Source organism: Corvus hawaiiensis, chromosome Z, assembly GCF_020740725.1.
Source record: "Corvus hawaiiensis isolate bCorHaw1 chromosome Z, bCorHaw1.pri.cur, whole genome shotgun sequence".
NCBI classification, from domain to species: Eukaryota; Metazoa; Chordata; class Aves; order Passeriformes; family Corvidae; genus Corvus; species Corvus hawaiiensis.
The window spans coordinates 6,601,261-6,625,160 of record NC_063255.1 but is presented as its reverse complement, the minus strand read 5'-3'; the positions used below and the strand labels follow the sequence as shown (position 1 = coordinate 6,625,160).

General features: G+C 38.2%; 1 protein-coding gene across 6 annotated transcripts in view; it reads left to right on the top strand.

Annotated features, from left to right (window-relative positions):
- GPBP1 (GC-rich promoter binding protein 1) overlaps positions 1-23,900 on the top strand; it is a 38,025-nt gene that overhangs the window by 12,446 nt on the left and 1,679 nt on the right. For 4 of the 6 annotated variants that reach the window (XM_048291070.1, XM_048291066.1, XM_048291068.1 and 1 more), the window contains 9 exons: positions 5,088-5,207; positions 10,505-10,628; positions 11,111-11,334; positions 11,964-12,030; positions 14,114-14,298; positions 15,261-15,401; positions 15,878-16,042; positions 19,663-19,847; positions 23,291-23,393. In XM_048291070.1, coding sequence (XP_048147027.1) covers positions 5,145-5,207; positions 10,505-10,628; positions 11,111-11,334; positions 11,964-12,030; positions 14,114-14,298; positions 15,261-15,401; positions 15,878-16,042; positions 19,663-19,847; positions 23,291-23,393 — 1,257 coding nt within the window. In that variant the 5' untranslated portion in view covers positions 5,088-5,144. Of the gene's footprint in view, positions 1-5,087; positions 5,208-10,504; positions 10,629-11,110; positions 11,335-11,963; positions 12,031-14,113; positions 14,299-15,260; positions 15,402-15,877; positions 16,043-19,662; positions 19,848-21,077; positions 21,223-23,290; positions 23,397-23,900 lie in introns of those variants that run through there. The other 2 variants (XR_007200845.1, XM_048291071.1) reach the window with 2 other exon arrangements.

Below are 23,900 nucleotides of genomic sequence, written 5' to 3'. Positions count from 1 at the left end.
GTTAGTTTTTTAAACTGTATATTGATTTCAATTAACAGGGGAGAGAAAAAGAGTTGCTGGAGAGACATCAGTCTTGTGTGGTTAGCACTGAAAATGGGGAACAAGTGGATTAGCTTTTACAGCGTTACTTTTGTGTAATGCATCATCCTGGACGTTAAACTCTTTAATTACAATTATTAGGGTCTGATTTAGAAGTGTAATAGACATCGTCAGGATTGAGTATTTGTCTAAGTCTTAAAGCTGTTTCAGAATATTGTTCTTCTGATCTTCAGGACTGCGTGTCTGTCCACCCACCTTCAATCTACTGTGACTGATACCTTGTGATTCTGGTGGTGTTTTGGATTAAGATACCTCCTTTCTTGCTGAAATTTACTCCTTTGGATGTTCATAACCGCTTTCTAAATACACCTTATGTCATTATTTTTTGAGGCAAAGTAAGCCGGTAGACTTTTCTTTTCTGTGATCACTGTAATAGCTTGTTACTGCACCAAGTAAAATCTTGAATTCCTGTGCTGTTATTCTTAAGTGTAATTTCACTTGTATCTTGTTCTGTGGGGATTTAAAAAAGAAAAATGTAGTAGTGCGGAGAAAATGGACTGTTGTCTTTAATGTTTGATTTCTTCATTTAATTTGGTAAGCACAAGATAAACTAATGATACTTGCTTTAGCTTCATTTTTGTTTTGCAGGTTTGGGTGTTGACTCTAGGTGTTGTTTCTTAGCCTTTTCCCAGAAGTCCTGATTCATGCAATTGCTTTCTGATTCCCTTTTCATAGCATGTTACTTTTTTTTGTAAAACAAAGGCAATGCAACAATTTTTCCCAGATGCTATGCAGATAACACAAATTCGTTTAGAATATAGTGTTTTCCTGCTGGTTTACAAGTGGTGAGAAATAGTGTCTGTCACAAAAGAACCGATCGACTCAACCATGAAAGAAGCCTAGCCCAACCTCTTCTGTGTGTTGGTTGAGTGTATTTGGTGCAGTGTTCCTCTTTCAGCTGCAAAAGTGGCTCAAAGTAGATGACTGAGTAATACTTATGACAAACCTCTTCACTGTACATCATCTGGAACCAGCTATTCATTGCTCCTTGGTAGTCACTGACTTATTACTGAAGATCGTATGTCACAAAACTATAGAATTAAATTTTATTTAATTGAATATTGGATTAATTATTGCATGTTACTTGAAGAAAAGTGCTTTACAGACTTCTTTTGGATCCCTCCCTCAAGATCTAAAACTTAAGAACAGGATTTCTTTCTTTGCTGTAAACTATTCTATTACCCACAACACAGCAATACATGACTTTTATCTAAATTTATGGGCTATAGAAGACTTTGTTTATTGAGGTCACTAAGGTCGCTACATACTACTTGAATTGGTCACAAGAGGCTGTTGCTGAGATGAGACAATAGTTTGACCAGTCTGATTAAAGGTGTTTAAATGTATTTGAGTGTTAATAGTATGAGGATAGCAGTATTTCAGTATCTTTTTCTTACCTTTCTAGAATTGTGCAGCTCTGCTTCAGCAGCAGAGAACCTGAGCCAAGTTAGCTTTTGCCACAGTTTGGTTGAAGAATGGCAGATTTTGTGCTAATAGGTAATGGTGGCTTAAATATTAATGATAAATTTTGGGCCTGCTCTTTTGTTACGAAGAGAGTTTCTGAAAGCACTGGAATTGTGTTTGAATCGGTGGTGTTTACCTCACTGAGTTTACTTCTGATAACTGTATTAAGGCTGGGAGTACATCAGGTGCTTTTGTTAGTGTTACTGAACAGCATTTATGTGGTGTGTATGCAAGAGAAAATTTGCTAGTAGACATATGGTTTTGTGTCAGTGTAATTAAAGTAGTGTCATGCTACTGACTTACATTCTATTCAAATACTTTAAATATTGTTTTTGTTTAATTTAAAAGTAGTAGATAGTATGTATCTGTGTAAAGATTGGAAGTGCTTTGGTGGACGCAGAATGCAGACACTCTTGACTTTTTGGGATAGCTTAGGCAGGGGACCTGAATAGCAGGAAAGGAAGGAAAAAAGAACCTTTTTAATGTTAGAATGTGTTGCAGAATAATTTGCTAGTTGTTGGTCTAGCTTAAAGTTGGAAAACAAGCAAGAAACACACTAGTGTTGGCAACCAAGCTGATTGCAAAGGGTTTAAGCATAGTAAATCCTGCCTGTGGCAGCAGAGTTGCCTTGCTGACATCCCATTCTTATGTTTTGTGATCTGTTTTCAATTTATCAAAAATACCTTCCTGAGAATGAAGAGTATCCTAGAACTATCATAGAGCTATCAAATATGTGTCAGATCATTTGAACAGAGATCATGGTTGTAATAAAAATGTTTTTATATATAGGGCAAACTTGTTGACAACATCAGAAAGCTAGAAGCTGTAGGAATGTTTATGAAACCTGGTAAAATATGGAACCAGCAACTTTAAGCTGGGTAGGCTATGTCCTTTAAAGCAGTTCTAAAATATCTTTTCCTGACCTGCCCTTTGTTTCCCACTTTAATTACGGCTGGGATGTTCGTGCCTATTCAGAGTTAGATAGGTTTAATAATGAAAGTACTCTCAGTTCCCATGTCTAATTGCTAGACCAATCATATGTACAACGAGGTGAAAGAAAATGTTTTCTTGACTTCGGTGTGGAGTATCCAGTATCCGCAGGAGTTGTTTTTCATGTTAGTCCTTAACTGCAAACCTCTGAATTTGGTCAGGTAGTGTTTTAGAAATACATCTGTGCTTTTTTTCTTGCTAGTTTTTTATCAAACCTATTTGGAAGAATTAGCCCAGAAGTTTGTCTTCTATGGGCTTATTGAAACTTACGTATATATTCTGTTGCTGACTTTGTGCTCTGAGTTTTGTGTAGTTTTGGTCTCTGTCTTTACCGTTAGTTTATTGCTTTCTAAGAAGGGGACTGACTCATCTGACAGAACAGCACTGATGAAACTTTTCAGAGCTTTTTTAGCTGAGAACATGAGGAAGACTTGAATCTGCTTCTAGAATAATTTTTGTGTGAAGAAATAGACAGCCAGTGTCGGTGAGCTGTGGGAAAAGGTATTTTTACAAAATACCTTTCCAGTCCTTGGGATACTTGGTGATCACCCAGTCTTTTGTGCAAAGGATTAAAGGTAAGGATGTTAGTGAGTTAATAACAAACTTTTCTCATAGCAGATGCATAAATAATGTTGGAAAGCTTGACTAGTTTTCTAAAAACAGTAAGATAAATCTATTAATAAAGTTAGAATGTTAATGTATTTGTTGTCCTGTACCTAATAGTTGATGCACCAGTAACTTGATAATACTTTGTGGAATCTTTATGGTCTTACTCAGTATAAACCTAATCTTACTCATTGTTTCTCAGACTGTAAGTGCCTCAGTCTGAAGACTTTGTTGTTGTGTTGATCGTTCAGTACTGAAAATCTGTGTTGATAATTTCTGAAGATTTCATGATTCTTCTGCTTGGAGATGAGAACTGTGTCTAAGTGAAGGAGAATGAAATTTTTTGTTGCTGGAATCTGCTCAGATTTGTTGTTTCTTAATTTGACATCTCTTGGTTCATTTGTAAACATACACCTTTTTGTATATTATTGCTGAATTGGATGTATCAGTAAAAGTGAACATGGTTCCTTTTAGAAGGAGAATCCATTTCTGTGATGGTTCATTGACTCTAGAACTTTTTTCATTTTTATTTTACTGCTTTGATATAACTCGAATATTTAGAAAATTTCTCTGGAGTTTTTGTTGAAATTAGTTCAGGAATAAGTGTTGAATGATTTCAGCAGAGTAATTTATAGTTACTTATAGTTACTTTAACCTTGTCTTTATTTAACTGTAATAATTGTACATCCTACATTACAGTTTTAACTACGGTATTGGAGGTACCTAAAAAGTTAAGTATGAGCTCACATCATTAAAAAGAACCAACAGCTCATTTAAGTACAGTTCTATACTAAGTTAAATCTAACAAATCTGTTAGACTTTGTTTTAGAAGCTGGAATAGTCTTGTCTGTTAATGGAAATCTGCTATAGCTTGCAATATTCTGGTTCAGGCCAGAGAACAGCAATAATTATAGTTACCAAGTTCAGATTCTACATCTCTTACTAATACTAACATTACAGCAGCCATAGATTAAAGTGAACTACCTCTGTGCTCACTGACTAAAAGATATGCACTCTGCTGGGCAGAGATGTGGAATATACATTTATCTGGGTCTCCCTATGAAATGTGTGTGGGTGTTTATTATGTTTTCACTAGCTGAATTTCTAATAGCATGTATATCATGCTTAAAATATTTTTGAGTCATTGGCTGTTTTGCAGTGATCAGCTGCAGAGCATGATTCACTTACACTTGTGTAATTCAGGCAGTGTTTCATCCATGTCTTTCCTGTCTGTGCTATAGTTCAGCTTCAGGTAATGTAGTTCACATTACCTTGCATTCTCTTGCTTATTGAGAAATATTTTCTTACCTGTGGAAGAGTGTAGGATAGAAAAAGTATTCTTAGGTTTTAACTGTAAACCATTACATTCTTTGGCCCTTTTTCAAACTGGAGAATTTTACTGGATTTTGACACTCTGGACATGCAGACTCTGTTTCCATTGAATCTAGAGACATCGTGAGGTTTGTGATGATCCCAAATATCTAGGTTTTTCATAAGGAACTTTCATATGGCCACTGAGACTAACTGTTAGGGATTAATTTTAAAAAGTCAGCTTCTAGGAAGCTAATAAGATAGCTACTGAAATCTGTTCTAGATAGTACCAGAAAGTATTTTAGCAAGCTAATTCTGCCATAGTGTTCTGGATCAGACCTTACACAAGATGCTTCATCCTGTTTATAAGAGGAAATAAAGGAAGAAATGTTACAGTATTTTCATTATTCCTGTGATATATTCGATTTAGTGACATTTTATTTAGTTACAAAAGCACACATTTGATGCTGTAAATGAGATGAGGATAGTTAGATTCTAAACCAGATGTGAGGAAAATAATACAGAAAAACAGGAGGGAGATACTGAACAAAAGACAAGTGTAATGCCCTTGTAACATAAGCATCTGAAAGGACTAATTCCTTTTCTTCTGATTACAGGGACTTGCCATGAGGTGCTAAGCCTTTTTTTCTTTGATTCGGGGAGACTGGACCTAAATGGCGCAGCATGACTTTGCTCCAGCCTGGCTTAATTTTCCTACTCCACCATCATCAACAAAGGTATGTTTTGTACTGTTCTTTTGAAAAGGCACTCTCTTTATTAGGGAAGTCTAAGTGTCATAACCTTAGTCACAGTAAAAATGCAAATCTCTTCATGAATACTGTGATGACAGATGACTCCAGTAGAGTTTTTGCTTGAGCAGCTTAGTTCATGTAAAGAAGCACATGCCTGGCTTTAGCTGTGGTTGGGTTAAGCTTGCCTTCATCAGGAGTTTAAAATGAACTATTGTGTTCTATGCTACGAGTACCAAGATGGGGCATGTACTTGATGTTCTTACTTCTGATTTTTCTCTGTGTCCTGTAAATTTTACAGAAGTATTATCCTGTGTCATAGGTTAGCAAGCATAGTCCCGGAAGGGATGTCCTTGCTAAGGGGTGCTTTACAGTTTCCTCTGGGACCTGACAGAACCTATCAGCTGGCCAGTTTGAATATGGACAGTTCTTTGAGCCACTTAAAGTTGTGACCACCTCTGTGATCCACACTTAAGAATAGACAAACTCCCCCTCTCTCTTGTTTCTGGTGCTGGGACAGGTGGCTGCAGTCCCATGTGGGGGCCAGTGGGCCCGGCCAGGCCCTGCTCGGGCCAGGCCGGGCCGGGCCACGGCCATCCTGGAGCCGATGGACCTGTTCCAGCCGTGGAACCCCCCCCCACTGCCTTGCCGTGGGCAGCCGGAGCGGCTCGGCTCTCCCCCCTCTCCACTGCGATAAGCCCCATTCCAGCTGCAAGGCTGCGGTGAGATTAACCCTTTTATTGCTGTGAAGAGCTGAAAACCTGAGGGAAGAGAGAGAGGAGATGCTTAAAGCTGGAATTCTGTTGTGAAGCTATGATATATCAGAGTATCCTGTTGTAATTTCATGAAGATATGGGGGGTGGAGTGTTCAACTCGTGAGCAGAAGCACCTGCGCTGAGATAGGCAGATGCTGACGCAGCTGTAATTTCATGAGAAGTTTGGACAGGGAGAGATGGACCAGATGAGGACTTTTGCTCCAAACAGGAAAGGAGAAAACCTCAGTTCCTAGAGATGGACCAGATGAGGACCTTTGCTCCAAATGGGAAAGGAGAAACCTCAGTTCCTAGAGATGCTCCCAGAGATAGTCCTAATGATGATGATGATGATGAAGACCCTTTGCTCCCAGGGAAGGAGAAGGGCCTCTGTTTTTTGTTTCTGAACGGCTCAACCTTAAAATTGTACCCCAAAAAACTTCAAGAGTGGACCCTCGAAAGCAGTTGTGGGAAAAGCTGCAAGTCGGGAGAAGGGACTCACGCGCAGGCAGAGAGACTCCTCTTCCTAAATGGACTGAACAATATTTGGAAGTGGGCGGCTGTCTCGTTGTGATAATGTTTTCATAGCACGAGCAAGAAGAGACTTCTCTTTCTAAATGGACTGAACAAGGTTATTATGGAAGTGGTAAACAGACTGAACATCTTAAGGGTTGTCTTTTTACATTGTCAGTGGGAGAAGGGAGGAAGGTGGGGGGAGGAGGAGAGTTCTGAAGGTGGTAAAATTTTTTTTTCCCTTCTTTTAGGTCTGTTAATAAACTTCTTTATATTCTTTCAAGTTTGGTGCCTGCTTTGCGTTTCTCCTAATTCTTATCTCACAGAAGATAAACAGTAATGAGTATTTTAGACCAAACCACTACATCCTGTCATCCAAGTGATTAAAACTATGCTTTTTTAGACTTTCTGAAATGGCTCTGCAGTTGATGGTGGAATGCTTGTTGCTGCTGATGGAGTGTGATGCTTTCACTCTGTTACACATCTTTACTCTGGTTGTTTCATCTAGACTACTGTTACTTTATATAATGGGACAGCTTGGAAATGGGAAATAATAATCTCTTAATTGTTAGAATTTGTAAATATTCCTGGAAGTCTTGAGTATGTCTTTCTCAGAAATGTTTTTTCCTGTCCTATCTTTCTACTCTTCATTAATTTGTGGAATGCAGAAGCAGAGTCAGCGCTGGATATTAAAACTCTTCTCTGCTTCCCTATTCGTAGACCTATCTTCACTGTAATAGTTTGAATTCTATATTTGTATCTGCTGCTCTGAGGATTGCTTTGCTTTTCTTCAGGGTATTTATATAAGGTTCATGCAGTCTTTCATGTCCATGTAAAATGCTTAGCCTTGAGAAACTTAACGGCAGTAGGCTTGTGGTATTGTCAAATGCACAGATAGCTGGCAGTGTTAGTTGTGTTCCTAGTGCTTTGATTATGTATGTCTACACAAACATGAAGGCATTTTTTTAGTCAAGTCATTAAATGTCCTTATTTATATCACTCTGTTTATGTTTCTTCTACCTTGACCTAGCTAGATTGATTGTTTAGTATAATCTGCTTCTGGGAACATCAGGCCTATCCGTTCTGGGATACATAGTCTCTGAAAATCCAAATTAGGGTGCAGACTCTTTGTTTTCTTTCTCTGTGATTTCTGATGCATTCAATTGTTTTAGTCTGATTTTTTCAATTGAATATGTTTTAAATTGGGAAAGTATTTGGAGCTTAATTTAGTATGGTGTCACAACTGCAAAACAATCTTCACCACATATTTGAAGAGTCTGCTGCAAGAGCTTTACCTGCATGCTTTGTGTCAATATAGCAGGATAAAAGTAAGTTCCAGAACTACTTCACTACCACTAGAATATATCTGGGTTGTACTTGTCACCTCATTTCTGAATTGAGTGAAATTTCATTGGAAGTGTATTTTGTGGCTTCTGTTCTCTTCCATGATTCTTTGCCTCACGGAGTTTAGTTAGATTTTCTTCTCTTTCAAAAGCTCCATGCTGTATGCTTACTCTCTTTTAATATTTGTGTGTCATTGTCAGAATGCACCTTATTTCCCTGGATTACCTGCTCCCTCAATGACGAGCATTCTGTGATACACAGCACATTTGCATATTAAGTTCTTGAAAAGTCTGTTTGGTAGTTCTTAGTTCACAGAATAAGACTTGTAGATCCTCTACAAGACAGGTCTCAAATGTTGCGGCCCCCTGTCCCCTCTATTTCCTAAAATAGATTTATTTTCTGCTTCATGCATATCAAAAAAGACGAAGAGAAGAGGAGATAAGAGGGATGAAGAGGAAGGTTGGGGTGAGAAAGCAAAGGTGTCTGTTTTGTTCAGAATGGAGCTGGAGTGAGCCTATGGTATCAACAACATTTAGTCTTGAGAAGGAGAAATTGAGCTCTACTTGGTCAATTTTTATTTTCCTGAACTGTAATCACTTTCAGGGGTTACACCTACAGGAGCCTGGTTTTCCCTTTGAGCACTTACTAGCTGAGATGTGTTTCCTTACATAGCTCAAGGCTGGCATTATAGAAACCTGCTGCCAGGAAGCTGTGATTGTGAATGAGCTGTTTAATGTGACCTAGAGATTACAGCTTGATTGAAATCCATCTCATCTATTGCTGCTGATTTCCTTTTAACAGTAAGCTTTTCTCGTCTCTCTCTCGATTACAGCAAAATCCACCTAAGTGGGTGTGTATCTGTCACTCAGTGGGTTTTGTTCCGGTCTGGAACTAAGGTGTTTGTGTCAGTGCAGTCTTGCAGATGGGCAGGTGGAATGAGAAGGTGTTGTAAATAGTGAAACCATCTTGGGATATGAACAAAACTTCTAAGAAAGTATTGCTGTAAAAAGGATATAGGGACATTGCAGATAAAGTAAATTTTTGCAAGTTCACCTTTACTTCTTTTTAAGCCGTTAGACTTCCTGTATTTCTTAAAATCTGTTTCATTTCTACCCCTTTTTCTTGATTGGCTGAACCAAATCGGATAATTTCTCAACTTCCGGAAATTGCCAATAAATTTCCTATTAATTACAAAGCTTACTGTGATCTCTGCCTTGAGAGGCTTTGTAGACTGGTATCTCCATCATGTGGGGAAAATGGAAACTGCATGATCTTTGCACACTATTTAGAAGCTTCAGATTCATTATAGCATGTACTGCTCAAATACTATATATAAAATGCTGTCAGTTATACTTTGCAAAAAAATGTTGATAGTTTTGACGTTAATACAAAAAAATTTAAATTCCAAAAGCAATATTAAGAGCTTGTTGTGTGTAAATGAACAAATGAAGCATCTTCTAAAATTTCACCCAAGATTGGCAGATCTAGCACTTTCTGAAACTTTTGGCAGCTTAGTCAAAATCTGTTTAAGGATTTTCTTTTACTTAAATATTTAGATCAATTTGGTAATTTTTGAAGTACTTTTAATAGTTTTTTTAAGTTTTCTGGTTTTTTCTCTCTCCAAGGAGAGTTTGTCAAGTAATTCACTTCCTAGGTCTCAAATTGAGAGGGTAGTCCCTCTTTATTTGACTTCTGTACAATTTGGAAATACATGCTTTGATTTTTAAATATATACTTATTTGAGTTTGAATTTTGAGAAGTGAATATTGAACAGCACCTTGAGCTCTACAAGGGCATTTTCCATAGTGCTTTGGGTATCTTTTTTTGTGTGTGGGGTGGGTGGGAAGAAGGAAGTAATTTTAAAGGTGCACCTAGACATAAGGAAGACATGGGTTGTGTAAGGCAAGATATTTTTTTGGTTTAATCCCTTTAGATATGAATTCTAGTCAGGATGTGGTTGATTTCTTAGCGCTATGCTCAAGATAAGATTTTATTTTATAAACTACTTCCTACTGATACATTAAATATTTATTTCTTTAAAATTTCTCTAATGTGTACTTATAAGCTGAAAATTTGAAGTATCTTTATAAATCTGGACACTTTTGATTCTACATTCTATTAGTATTTCATAACTACTTGTGTTTGCCTTATTAAGTTAAAATGACAAGGTTAATGAATCACACTTTATTTGGGTATAGCTGCCTTGGGTGGAAGTGGTTCCTTGCTTTCTGTGGAATGCATGTATGTAGTCTCTGAAAATCCAAATTAAGATCCCAGACTTCTTTTCTGCCTTCCAAATTGTGATCTTCTGTCCTTTCTTACCTATTAAAAATTTTTTTTCTTCTGCTGCGGCACATGTCACTTGTGCTCTGTTCTGCTGCCAAAACAAAAGTAGATGCTTTTTATCTTGTGTCACAAACATGTGACTTAAGGGCTGTTTCAGTGTCCTGGAGCAGAAGATGCAGCTTCCACTTTGTTAGCCTGAGAGATGGCAACACAGCTCTGAACTTGACACAACCCTGACCTCAGAATGTGAGGACTGCTTCATGGTCTGTCATTCAAAGTTCTTGAAAGAGTAAATTGTATATTACCATAAACAATGTGCATGTTACAGTTCTGATGATTAAGTTTTGTTATTAACCAGATCTCAGGTCTACCACTTGTGCTCCTTTACAGTCATCACTGAATTTTGAGAAACATTCTGAAAATTTTTCATGGGCAGAGAATCGTTATGAAGCAAATCGTAGAAGACACAACTCTTCAGAGGGATTTGATCCTAACATTGGAAGGCCGAATGGAGGTATAATTTATGGAACACTGTGAATATGTTTGCATCATTTCTTTGTAACACTAGCTAGAAAAGAAGTCTGATGATGATAGCTCATGTATGCTAAATCCTTTTTCTGCAGTGAAAGACTGATAATGGAAAGACACATCTTGGAGAGGATGTGAGCACTATGGGTCGGTCAAAGTAATGTGATTCCAGGTGTATTTCTCTCTTGAGTAGAATAAAAGTGTTGAGTTAATACTCTAGCCAACAGCATATAAATGAGCAGCCAGAAAAAGAGGTTGACTTGGCATAGTGTTGGCTGGGTATCTTCTTTCTCTGTCACTGTTTCGTAAGATCCTTCCCTGCTGCTTATGTGAAATAAAACTTGTTTACTGTGCTATCGTATCCCAGTATATGGAGCTGCTGACTTAACTACTTTAACAATTCTGCAAAGTAAAATATGCTTTTAAAATTGTTTGTAATTGTATTTCTTTAAAATCTAAAAATCCAAGGTCATTTTGGGCGAAAAGAGAGGAATGGTTGGCGTTCACAAGGCAGAAATGGTCCAGAAAATATGAACCATCGTGGAGGATACCATGGTGGAGGTTCCCGTACTCGTAGCAGCACCTTCCATTGTGGAAAAGGCCAAGGCCTGCATGAAAACAGTGTACCTGATAATGAAACCTGCAAAAAGGAAGACAGAGAAGTACCCAACCAGTTTGAGGCTGAGGATTTTGTAAGTAAATTACAATTACCATAAAAAAGGTTTATTTTTGTGTGCGTTTTGTCCATTACAAGTTACATAATGAGATTTTACCAGTTTCAGATCGTGATATAAGGAATCATCTTTTCCATAAGTAAGGGAATGTTAGTAGTTTGTCCATTAACTTGTTTCTCATTTTATATCCAGATTTTGTCACTGTATGTTTATTACTGTTACTTGTGTATTTAAGTGAAACTACAGTTGGATTCCAGTTTGGTGTGGTATGTGTATGTATTAGATTCTACAGAGTTACCTTATTGGAAATCTGAAATAGTAACAAAGTAATCTTCATGCCTATGGCCTTTTGAGATCCCATGCTTCAACCTGCAATTAAGATGTAAGGAGAAGGGTGATCTTGCTCTTTGAAGAAACGTGCATTGCTGTTTTTTGCTTTCTCTGGGCACTTCATGTAATGACATTGGCTGCTGCCTGAGATATTTTGTTGGAGAAGAGAAACAAGTGAGCATTGACCTGTTTGGTTCATGGGGGAAGTGTTTAGTCTGTCAGCAGAGGTTGTGCTGCTGGTGTTACTGTGATTGTTTATTTCATTCATCCCACAATTCAAGGGTTAATTTTTTAATAATGGTAAACCTTTCTTTCAGCCATCTTTAAACCCTGAATATGAGAGGGAACCAAACCAGAATAAATCTCTAACTGCAGGTGTGTGGGGTGAGTATTTTTGATGTTTTTAAATGCAAAAATGTAGCAGAGATCTGAAGTTGTTTTATTTGAAACACAAGCCTCTTTTTAGAATTATAAAGGTATAGATTGAGAAAACTTCAATACTGTTACAATGTAGGTAACTTTTTGTTAAAGGGCTAGCACTTCTATTTGAATATCAGTCAGCTGGTCTGCATCTACAGATGCAGCCACAACTAGTATTCTTTCCCAGAAGAAGTATCCAACTTTTTTGTAAAGATGTCAAGAATTTATCTTCATCTTTATTTTCAAGAGGAAGTGCAATGAAGGTTGGTCACCTAAATTAGTGGTGTTGATTGCTAGCTGAAGGGTTTGTAAAAGAATGCTTCTGATTGATCAGATATGTTGGAAGAGTTTGGAGAGAAACATGGGAGAGCTGGAAGAGTAGGTTAGCTTGCAGAGATTTAAGGTCTCTTCCTGGAAGCAAATGTCATGTGCTGTTGGTTGTGTTTGTGAATTATTTGTATAACAAATACAATCCTGAGCATGGGCATTGAGCAGGCCTGTAGTCTGGGACTGTTTTCTCATGTTCATCTGATTACGTTTGGCTATCATTTACAATTCTAATTGGCTTTGTGTAGTCAATTGTTTACCCCTAAGAAGGTGGTAGCTTTACATGGCAGGGGTTTTAAAATAATAAATGTACTCAAAATAAGAACATTTCTCTTTATTTAAAAAAAAATAATTAAACATAAAAGCTTTTACTTGTATACTTAAACTACTGCTAGTACTGAGATTTTAAAGGTATTTTAATTTGCTGATTCTGGTTCTCATACTTAACCAGTATTTTTTGCACTCTAAAGTGACATTAGATATAGGCCAACACCTCAGTATAAATATGTAATTGCTATTAACCTTTGCAGCATCATAAATAATTGGACAGCTTTCTGGTTTTGTGGTGTTAGCAGCTTTGCACATGATAATCTATCTTTCAATAAAAGAGTCTTGTTTTGTAATTGAAAAACTGAAATTAAGGCTGCTATTATTGCCTTTAAAAGGGAACAGTATTCAGGACAGAGGAGTGTTACAGTCCCTTCTAATACCTGTTAAAAATGTGTGCATCTTTTAGATTGCATTTTACCCTGCGTATATGTGATGGGAGCCTGTGAGTATTGTGGAAAGTCTTGTCATGAGGTTTAATGAGAATGAAGTTATGACAAATATTTTGTAGCATCTACCTACTAAACAAAGCTAAAGTCATGTATGGTTTTAAGATAGGGTTTTGGTTTTTTTGTTTTTTAAACTGAGGATATAGTGACTCTGAAGTAGAATTGCTTGCAGGGAGAGGAGGTAGTACTTGAAAAGGCTCTTAGCAGTGGAATGCATGTACAAAAAATACATTTTTTTCACTTTTTGGCAATTTTAGAACTGTTTTTAGTAAATGTTCCTTAATACTGCTAAAGGACAGTTTCTCTAGTTAGACAGCTGACTGTATGTCTCCTAATTTGTGCTCCAGTGAACATGGAAATTTTGTCCTGTTGTGTCCATCTGAGGCATGGAGCTAGAGAAACTGGTCATTGCCATGGTCTAAAGTGTAGTGCACATCTTGTCTCATGTTTATGGAACCTCAGTGTGGAGCTCTAAACTGAGCTGTTAATAAATATATAACTAATTATTCTTTAGGAAATCTTAAGGGGAATACGAAAGCCATAATTTCTTTTGAAGTTTGGGGAGCTATCAATAACTAACAGTATTTTGATTTTAGAATTGCTATGCAGCATTCTCTAGAACTGTGTAGCAGACTTCTTTGAAGAGTATCTTTTCTTTCAAAAAATGCAATTCCTGCATTGCCAAGTGAAATATTTTTAAAATTATGACAGTGGGGAATGGAACAGAACCTGTGTTTTACCAGACTTGCACACTGTGTTATTTGTGGAACTAATACTGAACTAAGTTCCTGATTTATGCCTGTTTACTCTAGACCATATGGCTGTCCCATACCTTGGGAACTAAAAACTGGCAAGATTGTGTACACATGCACATACACACACACACATACATATATATATATATATATCTATATACACACACACTTCTTTTTTTTTTATTCCAGAGTACCCTTTAAATCCTAAATCTAGATCTCAGAGAATGCTGGTCATTAAAAAAGGCAGTACAAAAGAACTGCGAATATCTGGATTCCCAGTAGTGGGAAGTCTTCATTCACAGCCAGTAAAGAATGGAACTGGCACTAGTGTTTATAAAGGATTAGTCCCCAAACCTGTCACTCCACCGGCAAAGGTGAGTATTGCATACCAGTGTCATGAAAAACATGCTGAGAAAAATCATACTGTAATTCTGAATGTGCTTATTCCATCCCTTAGAGTACAGTTCCTGGATTATCATGTATTCAACACTTGCAAAGTGCAACACAACCCAAAAATGAGTAGAAACAACTTTGCATTTTTCTTTCTAAATTATTAATTTAGTCTCTTTGCTTCTCAACTACCATTTTTGAGAAGTGTAGGAGCTGCACAAGTGAGAGCAAAAATGATATTTCTAACTTACAGAATAGCAGTGCATTTTGTATATATGATTTTAACAGAACAAAGTTAGATGTGTAGTGGAGAGGTATAGTCAGCATGATAATACCATCAGAATTTATCCCAGTTGTAGGCAAAGATGATATTATAACCTATTAGTGTCATTCTGGTCTCTTTCCAAATGCAGCTTTCCATGTGCAGAATCACAGAATATTTTGAGTTGGAAGGGACCCACAAGGATCATCAAGTCCAGCTCTTAAGTGAATGGTCCCTATGGACTTCAAACCCATGACCTTGGCATTATTAGCACCAGGCTTTAACCAACTGAGCTATTTTCAGTGGCTTCATCTCTACTTTTTTGTTTCCGGATTTTTTTTTGTGCTCTTGAGAGCATGTGATGGATTAGTTCTTAACTCTGTAACATTCTGAATCTTAGATAATACTTCCAGCTGTTGAAGTCCCATATTTCATTTTCAATACCTGAAATACGAGGATCTTAATGGTTTTGAAATTTTAGTCTTTATAAAAACAGTGTGAACAGTATTTATGAGCAGATGAATTGCTCATAAACAGCCTCTTTTCCACAAGAAAACAGATGTTTGCACTACATTAAGGTTGCAGTTATGATTTGCTTTTGCTTAATCATTTTTCTGAAGATTCTTGAAAAGAATCCTTTTGTAGTTAATGGTTCTTTACATTTCTGTTTATATTTCTGTCTAGCCGACACAGTGGAAAAGCCAAGCAAAAGAAAATAAACTTGGGCATGCATTTCCTCATGAACCTGCATATGCTGTTGGCAATTTCAGTTCTTTCAAATCAACTGTCAAGGCATTTGCTGTAACACAAAATTCAGTTAAAGAGGTAAAGCAGTGTCTGTAGTCAAATCTATGTAACATTTAATGTTATATATGATAATGTTTAAGTGAGGGCGATCAGTAAATTTTATGCAGAATTATATTAAATATGTTTTTTTGGAAGTTAGTGTGTGAGAAAGATGGAAGGCACATCACTGGCCTTAAAGTACTGCACAGTACGCTTTGTGGGTTTGATTTGGAATAAAAACCTGCATTAGGAAATAAACCCTGATATGTTTAGACTTCAAGACTGCTAAAGGTATTACATGTTTCAGAAGGCCCACTGTTCATGAGCAGTGCTCCATAAACTTGCATCTCTGGGTTTACATCTACAAACTGTGTATACCAAAATACAAATCTTCCCTCTGCTTTTGACTGTGAATATATGTGAAACCTAAAACAACAGATACCCTTGTCTAAAATAAAAATTTTCTAAATGAGAACACTTCTACCATTCTTTCTTTTTCTGACTTCCTACACTAGTATAATCGGTCAAGTTCTTCATCCCCTGTTGACAAATCTGGTCAGCCTCGTTTAACAAAATTGACAAGAATGCGGACTGATAAGAAGAGTGAATTTCTGAAAGCATTGAAACGAGATAGAGTGAAAGAGGAACATGAAGATGAGAATCATGATGGACAAGAGAAGGTAATTTTGTTCATACCTATTGTAGATCCAGTAGGTTTCAGGCAAACCATAAACTACTTTTTATTTTGCTGTAAACAGCTCTTAAATAATGGTTTTGAATCTCTAAATGATGGAAAAGAATTATACTTTGATGAATTTAAAAACATGTTTCCAAGTACTACTCTTCCTCCAGTGCTGCTTTGTAGTTTCTTTTTGTCTTTCTGCAGTATCTGTTAGTCATGTTAATGACTTAGGTACTTGTGTGTCTTTAGCAACAATAAAAAGGATAAATTAAGCTTAGTAAACTAACCTAATCATAGATGAATTTATGTTGGGAAATACCATTAAGATCATCGAGTCCAACCATTAACCCCATACTGTCAAGTCTGCCAGTAAACCATGTATTCAGTGTCACATCTACATGTCTTTAAAATACCTCCAGGGATGGTAACTCAGTCACTTCCTTGGGCAGCCCATTCCAGTGCTTAACTACCCTTCCTGTGAAGAAAGTCTTCCTGGTGCCTAATCTGAGTCTTCCCTGACAAAACTTGAGGCCATTTCTTGTGTTTTATCACAGGGTTGGCCAACCCCCACCTGGCTACAGCCTCCTTTCAGGCAGTTGTAGAGAGTGATGAGGTCTCCCCTGAGCCTCCTTTTCTCCAGGCTAAACACCCCCAGCTCCCTCAGCTGCTCCTCACAGGACTTGTGCTCCAGACCCTTCCCCAGCTCCACTGCCCTTCTCTGGACTCCCTCCAGCAGCTCAATGTCTTTCTTGCAGTGAGGGGCCCAGAACTGGACACAGCACTTGAGGTGTGGTCTCACCAGTGCCCAGTACAGGGGGCAATCCCTGCCCTGGTCCTGCTGGCCACACTATTGCTGATCCAGGCCAGGATGCCCTTGGCCTTCTTGGCCACCTGGGCACACCCTGGCTCATGTCCAGCTGCTGTCACCAGCACCCCCAGGTCCTTTCCAGCCCCTCTGTCCCAGCCTGTGGTGCTGCCTGGGGTTGTTTTAGCAGGACCCAGCACTTGGCCTTGTTGAACCTCACACCATTGGCCTCAGCCCATGGATCCACCCTGTCCAGATCCCCCTGCAGAGCCTTCCTGCCCTCCAGCAGATCAACATTTACACTCAGCTTGATGTCACCAGTGAACCGACTGAGAGTGCACTTGTCAGATCATTGATAAAGATATTAAACAGAAGTGCTCCCACTACTGAGCCCAGGGGAACCTCGCCCATGACCGGCCACCAGCTGAATATGACTGCACTCACAACACTCTCTGGGCCTGGCCATCCAGGCAGTTTTTATCCAGTGAAGAGTGCACCTGTTCAAGTCATGGGCTGCCAGCTTCTGCAGAATTCTGTGGGAAACTTTGTCAAAGAAGGGCTTTATTAAAGTCCAAGCAGAAAACATCAACAACCTTTTCTTCATCCACTAACCAGGTCACCTTGTCATAGAAGGAGATCAGGCTGGCCAAACCTATACACTGGGCCCGATCCCCTGGTTGTTCTGCATGTGCTGTGTGATGGCACTCACAGTGATCTTGCCTGTGACCTTCCTTGGCACCAAGGCCAGTCTGACAGGCCTGTAGTTCCCTGGAATTTCTTTCCAACCCCTTTTATAAATGGATGTCACATTTGCCAACGTCTGGTTGCTTGGGACCTCTCCGGTAATCCAGGACTGCTGGTAAATGATGGAAAGTGGCTCAGTGAACTTCTGGCTCCCTCCGTACTCTTGTGTGAATCCCATCTGGCCCCAACAGACTTGTGGAGGGCAGTGTTTCATACCTGGGCTGCTAGTTATCCTACAAAACAAAAACCTTGGTTCTGCTTCCCAAACCATTTCCTTTCCAACTATTATTTAGGTAACCAGAAGTTCTCTGTTTTGGTCTAATCATAGGAGCAAGAGCTCAAAATATGCAAAAACCACCGGTTTTTACTAATTTGGAACTTGAAGGCCTATAATGTCTGTGTATTATATGCATCAGGTTTCTTTCAGTCTGAATTGATTTATGGAGTGCTTGACTCATACCCGAGAATATTTGTGCCAATGCTACCAGCCACCAACAAGTTATCATACATAGACCAAGTGAAGATAAGTATTTTATTATTCAGAATGAGATGATTACAAGCCTTTTTGCTGTAAATGAGTGGTTTAAAATGTCTTATTAAAACAAGAAATTCCATAAATTACAAATCAGCCAGATAAAAAAGTGATTTTGAGAAAGAGATATTAGGTTTCTGAGGTACTAAAAAGGAAACTGTGCCAGTGTACATTGCTCATAAAAGTGAGATTGACTTTTCTGATCCTGATGCTATTTCAGCCAAGATAGAATTTACTGTAATGGGACTGTACAACTTAGCTATATATGTGAGCTATCTTTTCATTGGGCATTCTGTGACTGAGTGCCCTGAGATGGATATTGGAGGTAGTTTTGTTCATGTGTTCAGAAAATACACAAAGATTTTGATTTAAGATTAAGAAGATCTTGAGGTTCAGAATTCTGAAATAATTAGGCAAATTTTACTCAGCAGCTGAATCACACTTGGAAGATGTTTTTCCCTATATATTGCAATTGCTTAATAAATTTCTAAGTTTTTCTTGATATTATGTGACATTCTTCAGGCATATAATGTAACAGCTGAATTTATGTTTACTGGGATATGTGTTCTTAACAATATCTTGCTGACGATTCTAAAATTTCTGAAAGCAGACAACATGTGAGTGGGAGGGAAATGCTGATGGTCTTGATCCTGTGCTCTGAGGTACGGTTTCTTAGAGCCGTAGAAGATTGCATGATTTCCTCCTGCTATGGGTAATGCTTTTATGTGCCCAGTTTAGGAATTTTGTTGTTGAAATGGTGTTAACTACATAATGATTGTACTCTTCTTTGTTTTTACAGTTGGTAATACTTCAGAGGCTATTTGGCTCATTCATAAATAAGAATTACGGGTTGCTGAATGAGTAGAGTAGAAAGAAATACCTCACGTTTATAAGATAAAGACCTTTTAATCTTTGAGTGAACCGGAACAGTTTGCTTTCTAAATAAATTTTCTTCCTGGTTTGTGTTTCATGGCTAGTAATTTGCAGTTGCTGTTCACAGTAGCCTGAGAAGGTGGAGTTGAGTGCATGTGCATAAGTGAACTTGTCTGAATTTAAAGAGCAGTATCCAGTCTTTCTGAATTCATGGCAGAGAATTTGCTATTTGAGATACGGGTGTTGTGACCTGCCCCTTAAACGAAGTAAATTTGAGAACTCATATATTTTCAGACTTCTCCTGACACACATAGCTCTGATATTTATTAGGAAAATTATAAATTCAACAGCCTGTTACTTTCATGAGTATGAAGGGCAGCTGAAGTAAGTTTGAATTTTAAGGTGTGTAAACTTTGCAGGAAAAAAATGTGGAGAAAAGCATGCGAGTTGCTTTCTGCATTACTTGATCAGTAGCATACCTTAAGAATTCTATAGTATGCAGGTATTGCAAACGCCAGAAGGGTGAACAGAATTACCCCGAAGTACACAGTCTCTGCACTTAATTTAAACTAAACAGAACCACTGAATTCCAGCACTTCTGGATATTTACTTGTGGATGGAATTCACTTTAAATTTTGTAATGTAAAATTATTTTTATATTTAGGACGAGGAGTCCTTCAGCGTGCATAATGGCAACAATCCTCATCGTGAGAGAGATATAAACCGAAACTTTGAAAATGAGATTCCACAGGAGAATGGCAATGCTTCAATTACACCTCAGCAGATCATTCAGTCTTCAGCTTTCCCTCAGGCAAATGTTCTTTCAAGCTCACTTGAGGCAGAGCATAGGTATGTACTTTATATAATATAAAGAGTGTTCCTTCATGGTAGCTGAGCATGTTCATAAATACTTACTAGTTCAGAAGTCAGAATCTGAAAACTGAGAACACATAAAATGTTTCTTGAGTAATGTCAAATTTGTCTTTTAGACATGTACTAATTTAACATGAGATATACTTTGTTTCTTAGACCTGTGTACTGACCTACATCCAATTTTTAGGGAAGAAAGTTTATTTCCTAGTAAAGAATACAGCAAACTGCATAGTGACTTCATCCCTCTGATTTTGGTTTAGGTATTTGGGAGGAACAATGCATGTAATTTCTGTTTGTATGAATAATATTTAAAATGCTGCACCTTATATAAAACTCCAGCAAGTTTTTCATCATTATTAAAGTAATTAATTACTTTTGTAGCTGATTTGTTGACACTGTTAGTGATATCACAGGATAGTCCACTGGAAGGTAGGAAAGTAATTTCACAAAAAGGATTGAAACAATTTTATTATCCCAGGAAAGCAACTCCAGTAGCAATTGGTAGATATGAGAATGATGCTGCTTGGAAAATCACAACCAAGTCTGGAAATGAGCTAGTCATGAGCTCTGTCAGATTCTTATAGTTTCTGGCAACTACAGAATTGCAGTGACAGCTTAGACAGATTTTTTTCTGTGATAGAGTCTATACATTGGACTAGAGGACTCTTTGTTTTGTAGCACCTGTAGAAGAAACTTTCATTTCCTCTTACTCCTCATGAGTATGAAGAGTACAACGCACCCTGCTCTGTTCCTTTTTTTCCACCATTGGCTATGGAAACAGAAAGCCTTGGCCTAGTCTTGGAGTAGCAACACCACTGACATGAGTGACACCAGGTGGGATGAGTTCTGTCACTGGAGTGTTGTGGATGGTGGCAGGCTCCTCAGGATGCACAGACAGGCAGGAGAGGTGCGGGAGTGGCATTGTATCTAATGGAGGGGCTGGAATATATGGAGCTTGCAGCTGGCAATGGCATGGTTAAGGGTCTCTGGATAAGGATTAAGGAGCAAACAAAGAAAGCAGATGTCATGGCTGGAGTCCACTGTAGGCCACTCACTCAGGATGATGACACCGACTGTCCTTTAAGGAGCTAAGGAACGCCTCTAAATCAACTGCTGCTGTCCTAATGGGGGACTTCAGCTTGCCAGATGTTAACTTGGAATACCATGGACATGTGAAGGCTACGAAAATGCTGCTTGTCATTGCAGGGAGAAAATCCGTGACTTTCAGAAAGAGACAATGTTCTTCATTCAGAGGGTGGCTGGGCACTGGAACAGACTTCCCAGGGAAGTGGTCACAGCACCAAGCCTGAGAGAGTTCAAGAAGTGTTCGGACAGTGTTCTCAGTCACAGGGTGTGATTCTTGGAGTTGTTCTGTGCAGGGCCAGGGGTTGGATGCAATGTTCCTTGTGGGTCCCTAGGATTCTGTAAAATCTTTGGCTGCTAGAGGCTGATGATTTTTTAACTGGAAGATGGCAGTCAAATCTAACTCTTAGTTTTTCAATTCAAATTACTTTAAATGGCCTTAATAGGATTTCTGGGAAAATGTATTTCTTTTGTGATATCTCAGAGGGGCTGTGTCCATACTGCCTCAGCCCTTTGGCTGTGAGCTCAGCATGCACATGGGACAGATTTTATGGTTAGCCTTTTTGTGGTAAATTTTACTTGGGGTCACCAGCTTAGCTCCCAGGTTACTTTTGCATACCTAGTAAGAGTATTGGCACATTTTGTAGAAAAGGGCTTCCTTCCTACTGGGGAAGTTTCCAATGTGCAGCAATCCTGTTACCAAGTTTGCTAATCCAAAGTGATTTTTTTACGTAGTTCACACTTTTAACCATTCTAGAATGGTGTTGATTTAAGGGACATTGGTGCTGCTAACTTTACACAATGTTGCTTTAAAGTTAGTTAGCCATTACCCTAAATTTTACTTCCATTAACAGGAGCTCTGTAACCATTTACTTAATTGAATGCAGTGTTAGTGTCTGAGCTTGCTTGCAGTAAAACTTGCTAACTCAACTATCACTGAACTCCATTTGGCCTTATGTTTTTCTGTATGGCTATACAAATGTATGTATTCTCTTAGCGTTTTGGATGACTTGCATATATTTTTACTGCTTCCTGATTATTTGATTGTTTCTGCCTGTTACACTGTCCAGTTTGGTCCAAATGCTACAGGGGATTCAATTTCCATTTCTTTTACTCTCTTACTGATGGTTTTTTTCCTCCTTCTACAGTTTTCTCCTCCTTCTACAGTTCCAGGCTTTTGTTATGGTTCTAAAAACAGTCATTGGTGGCTTTGGTTATCTTCAAGTTTCCCCAGTGCACATCCACTGTATTGGGATATAGAGTTCTTTGTGGGGAGGTTTGTGTTGAAGGGCATTTTTTGCTGATGTCTGCCTAAATGAAGTGCCTGGCATATGATATCAGCTGTGAGTTTGTCTTGCTTTCCCATTTTAATATGTTGACTGTTTTTTAGCTTTTAATGTCAGCTCTGGCATATATTTTAGAAACCTCTTTATTTTCTGTGGAATAGCTTTAGTCTGCTTTAATGTTTAAGGTCAAAAGATGCCTAGTTTGCCTGAAGAAGGTGCTAATCCTTTTGGCAAAAACTTTGCAGCAGCAAACTTAATAACTTCACAGTTATTATGTCACAGTGTTTTCATCCCTCAGATGACCCCTGTTTTCACAGCATCTTCAATGTAAAACCACTTTCTTCTTGCTCAGATACTTCCATCCCTCTTTTGGAACTAGCCAAAACATGTTGAGATATACATCTTCGTATATCTCAAGCTTAGTTACAGGAGGAATCTTTCTTCTTCTCATTTTTCCCCTTACCCCAAAATTCACTCCTAGGTGTTCAAGCTGAAATACCAGCACGTGCTGTTGGGTGAGACTCAGTTGTGAAGAAGCCTGACACAGCTCTTGACATGAACATTTTTATAAAAAAGAAATTACATGAGGCCATTGCATTCTGAATTGGCTTCCATTGAGGGACACCACCAATATTCCTCACTCTTTGCTTTGTTATTCAGGAGAACTTGCAGAGTCCCTCAGTGTGTCTTTGTCTCTTCATACTGTTCTCAGGGGAGTACATTGCTACTTCACTAACAGTTATAAGTTATGTTAAGAAAATACATTCTTACTGTTCCACCTGACACAGATATTAGAATGAAATTACTGTTTTTACCACATATAGTGGTAGAATAGGGTCATCTTTGAGGGATCTGGGAACTTAGCTTCTGTGCTTTACATATCTTTTATAAGACTTTGAACTCACACTTATGTAAGAGTATGTTTAAAAAAAAATACAGGCTGATTAATCAATGCATTTGTTGCAGATCTTTAGACATGTAAGTAGGCAGAGCTTGAAATATCTGAGTGTGTGTAGCAAATTCCTTAATGTTGTCCTTCATAACTTAAAGGTTGTTAAAGGAGATGGGCTGGCAAGAAGACAGTGAAAATGATGAAACATGTGCTCCACTAACTGAGGATGAGATGAGGGAGTTCCAAGTCATTAGTGAACAGGTAACATTAAGTTAATTTTCCTTTTTAAACCTGTAGTTGGTTACCCTAGATGCCTATTTTTGAGGGGGATGTGCAGTAATTTTGATTGTTAGGGACGTTGCTGTTCTACTACCATTTCAGGACTGTGCTTTTAGAAGTACAGTTGCTTCAAAAAACCAATGCTGACTGTAGCTCAGCCTATTCACAGAGTATCAAGGGAAGGGTAGGGGGTGCTTCTGAGTAGTCTCAGTATTGCTGTTGGTAGAAGTGCACAGACTTTAAAGCTCCTCAGCTTAGCCTAAGGAAAGAGAGTCTTCTTCCAAGGTAAATTTTATGTAGTTTCCTTGCTACTCCGCAAGGTGCATTTTCTTTTTTGGGAATTGAGAGACATTTAATTTACTAGTAACAAAGTATGAAAAGGCAATCTAGACTTGATTTTTCCTTAATTTTTTTTTTTTTTTGTTAGGAGTGTTGAGTATACTTGGTGGGGTCAGTGAGAACGAGTCAGAAGGGAGAATTGTGTGTGGT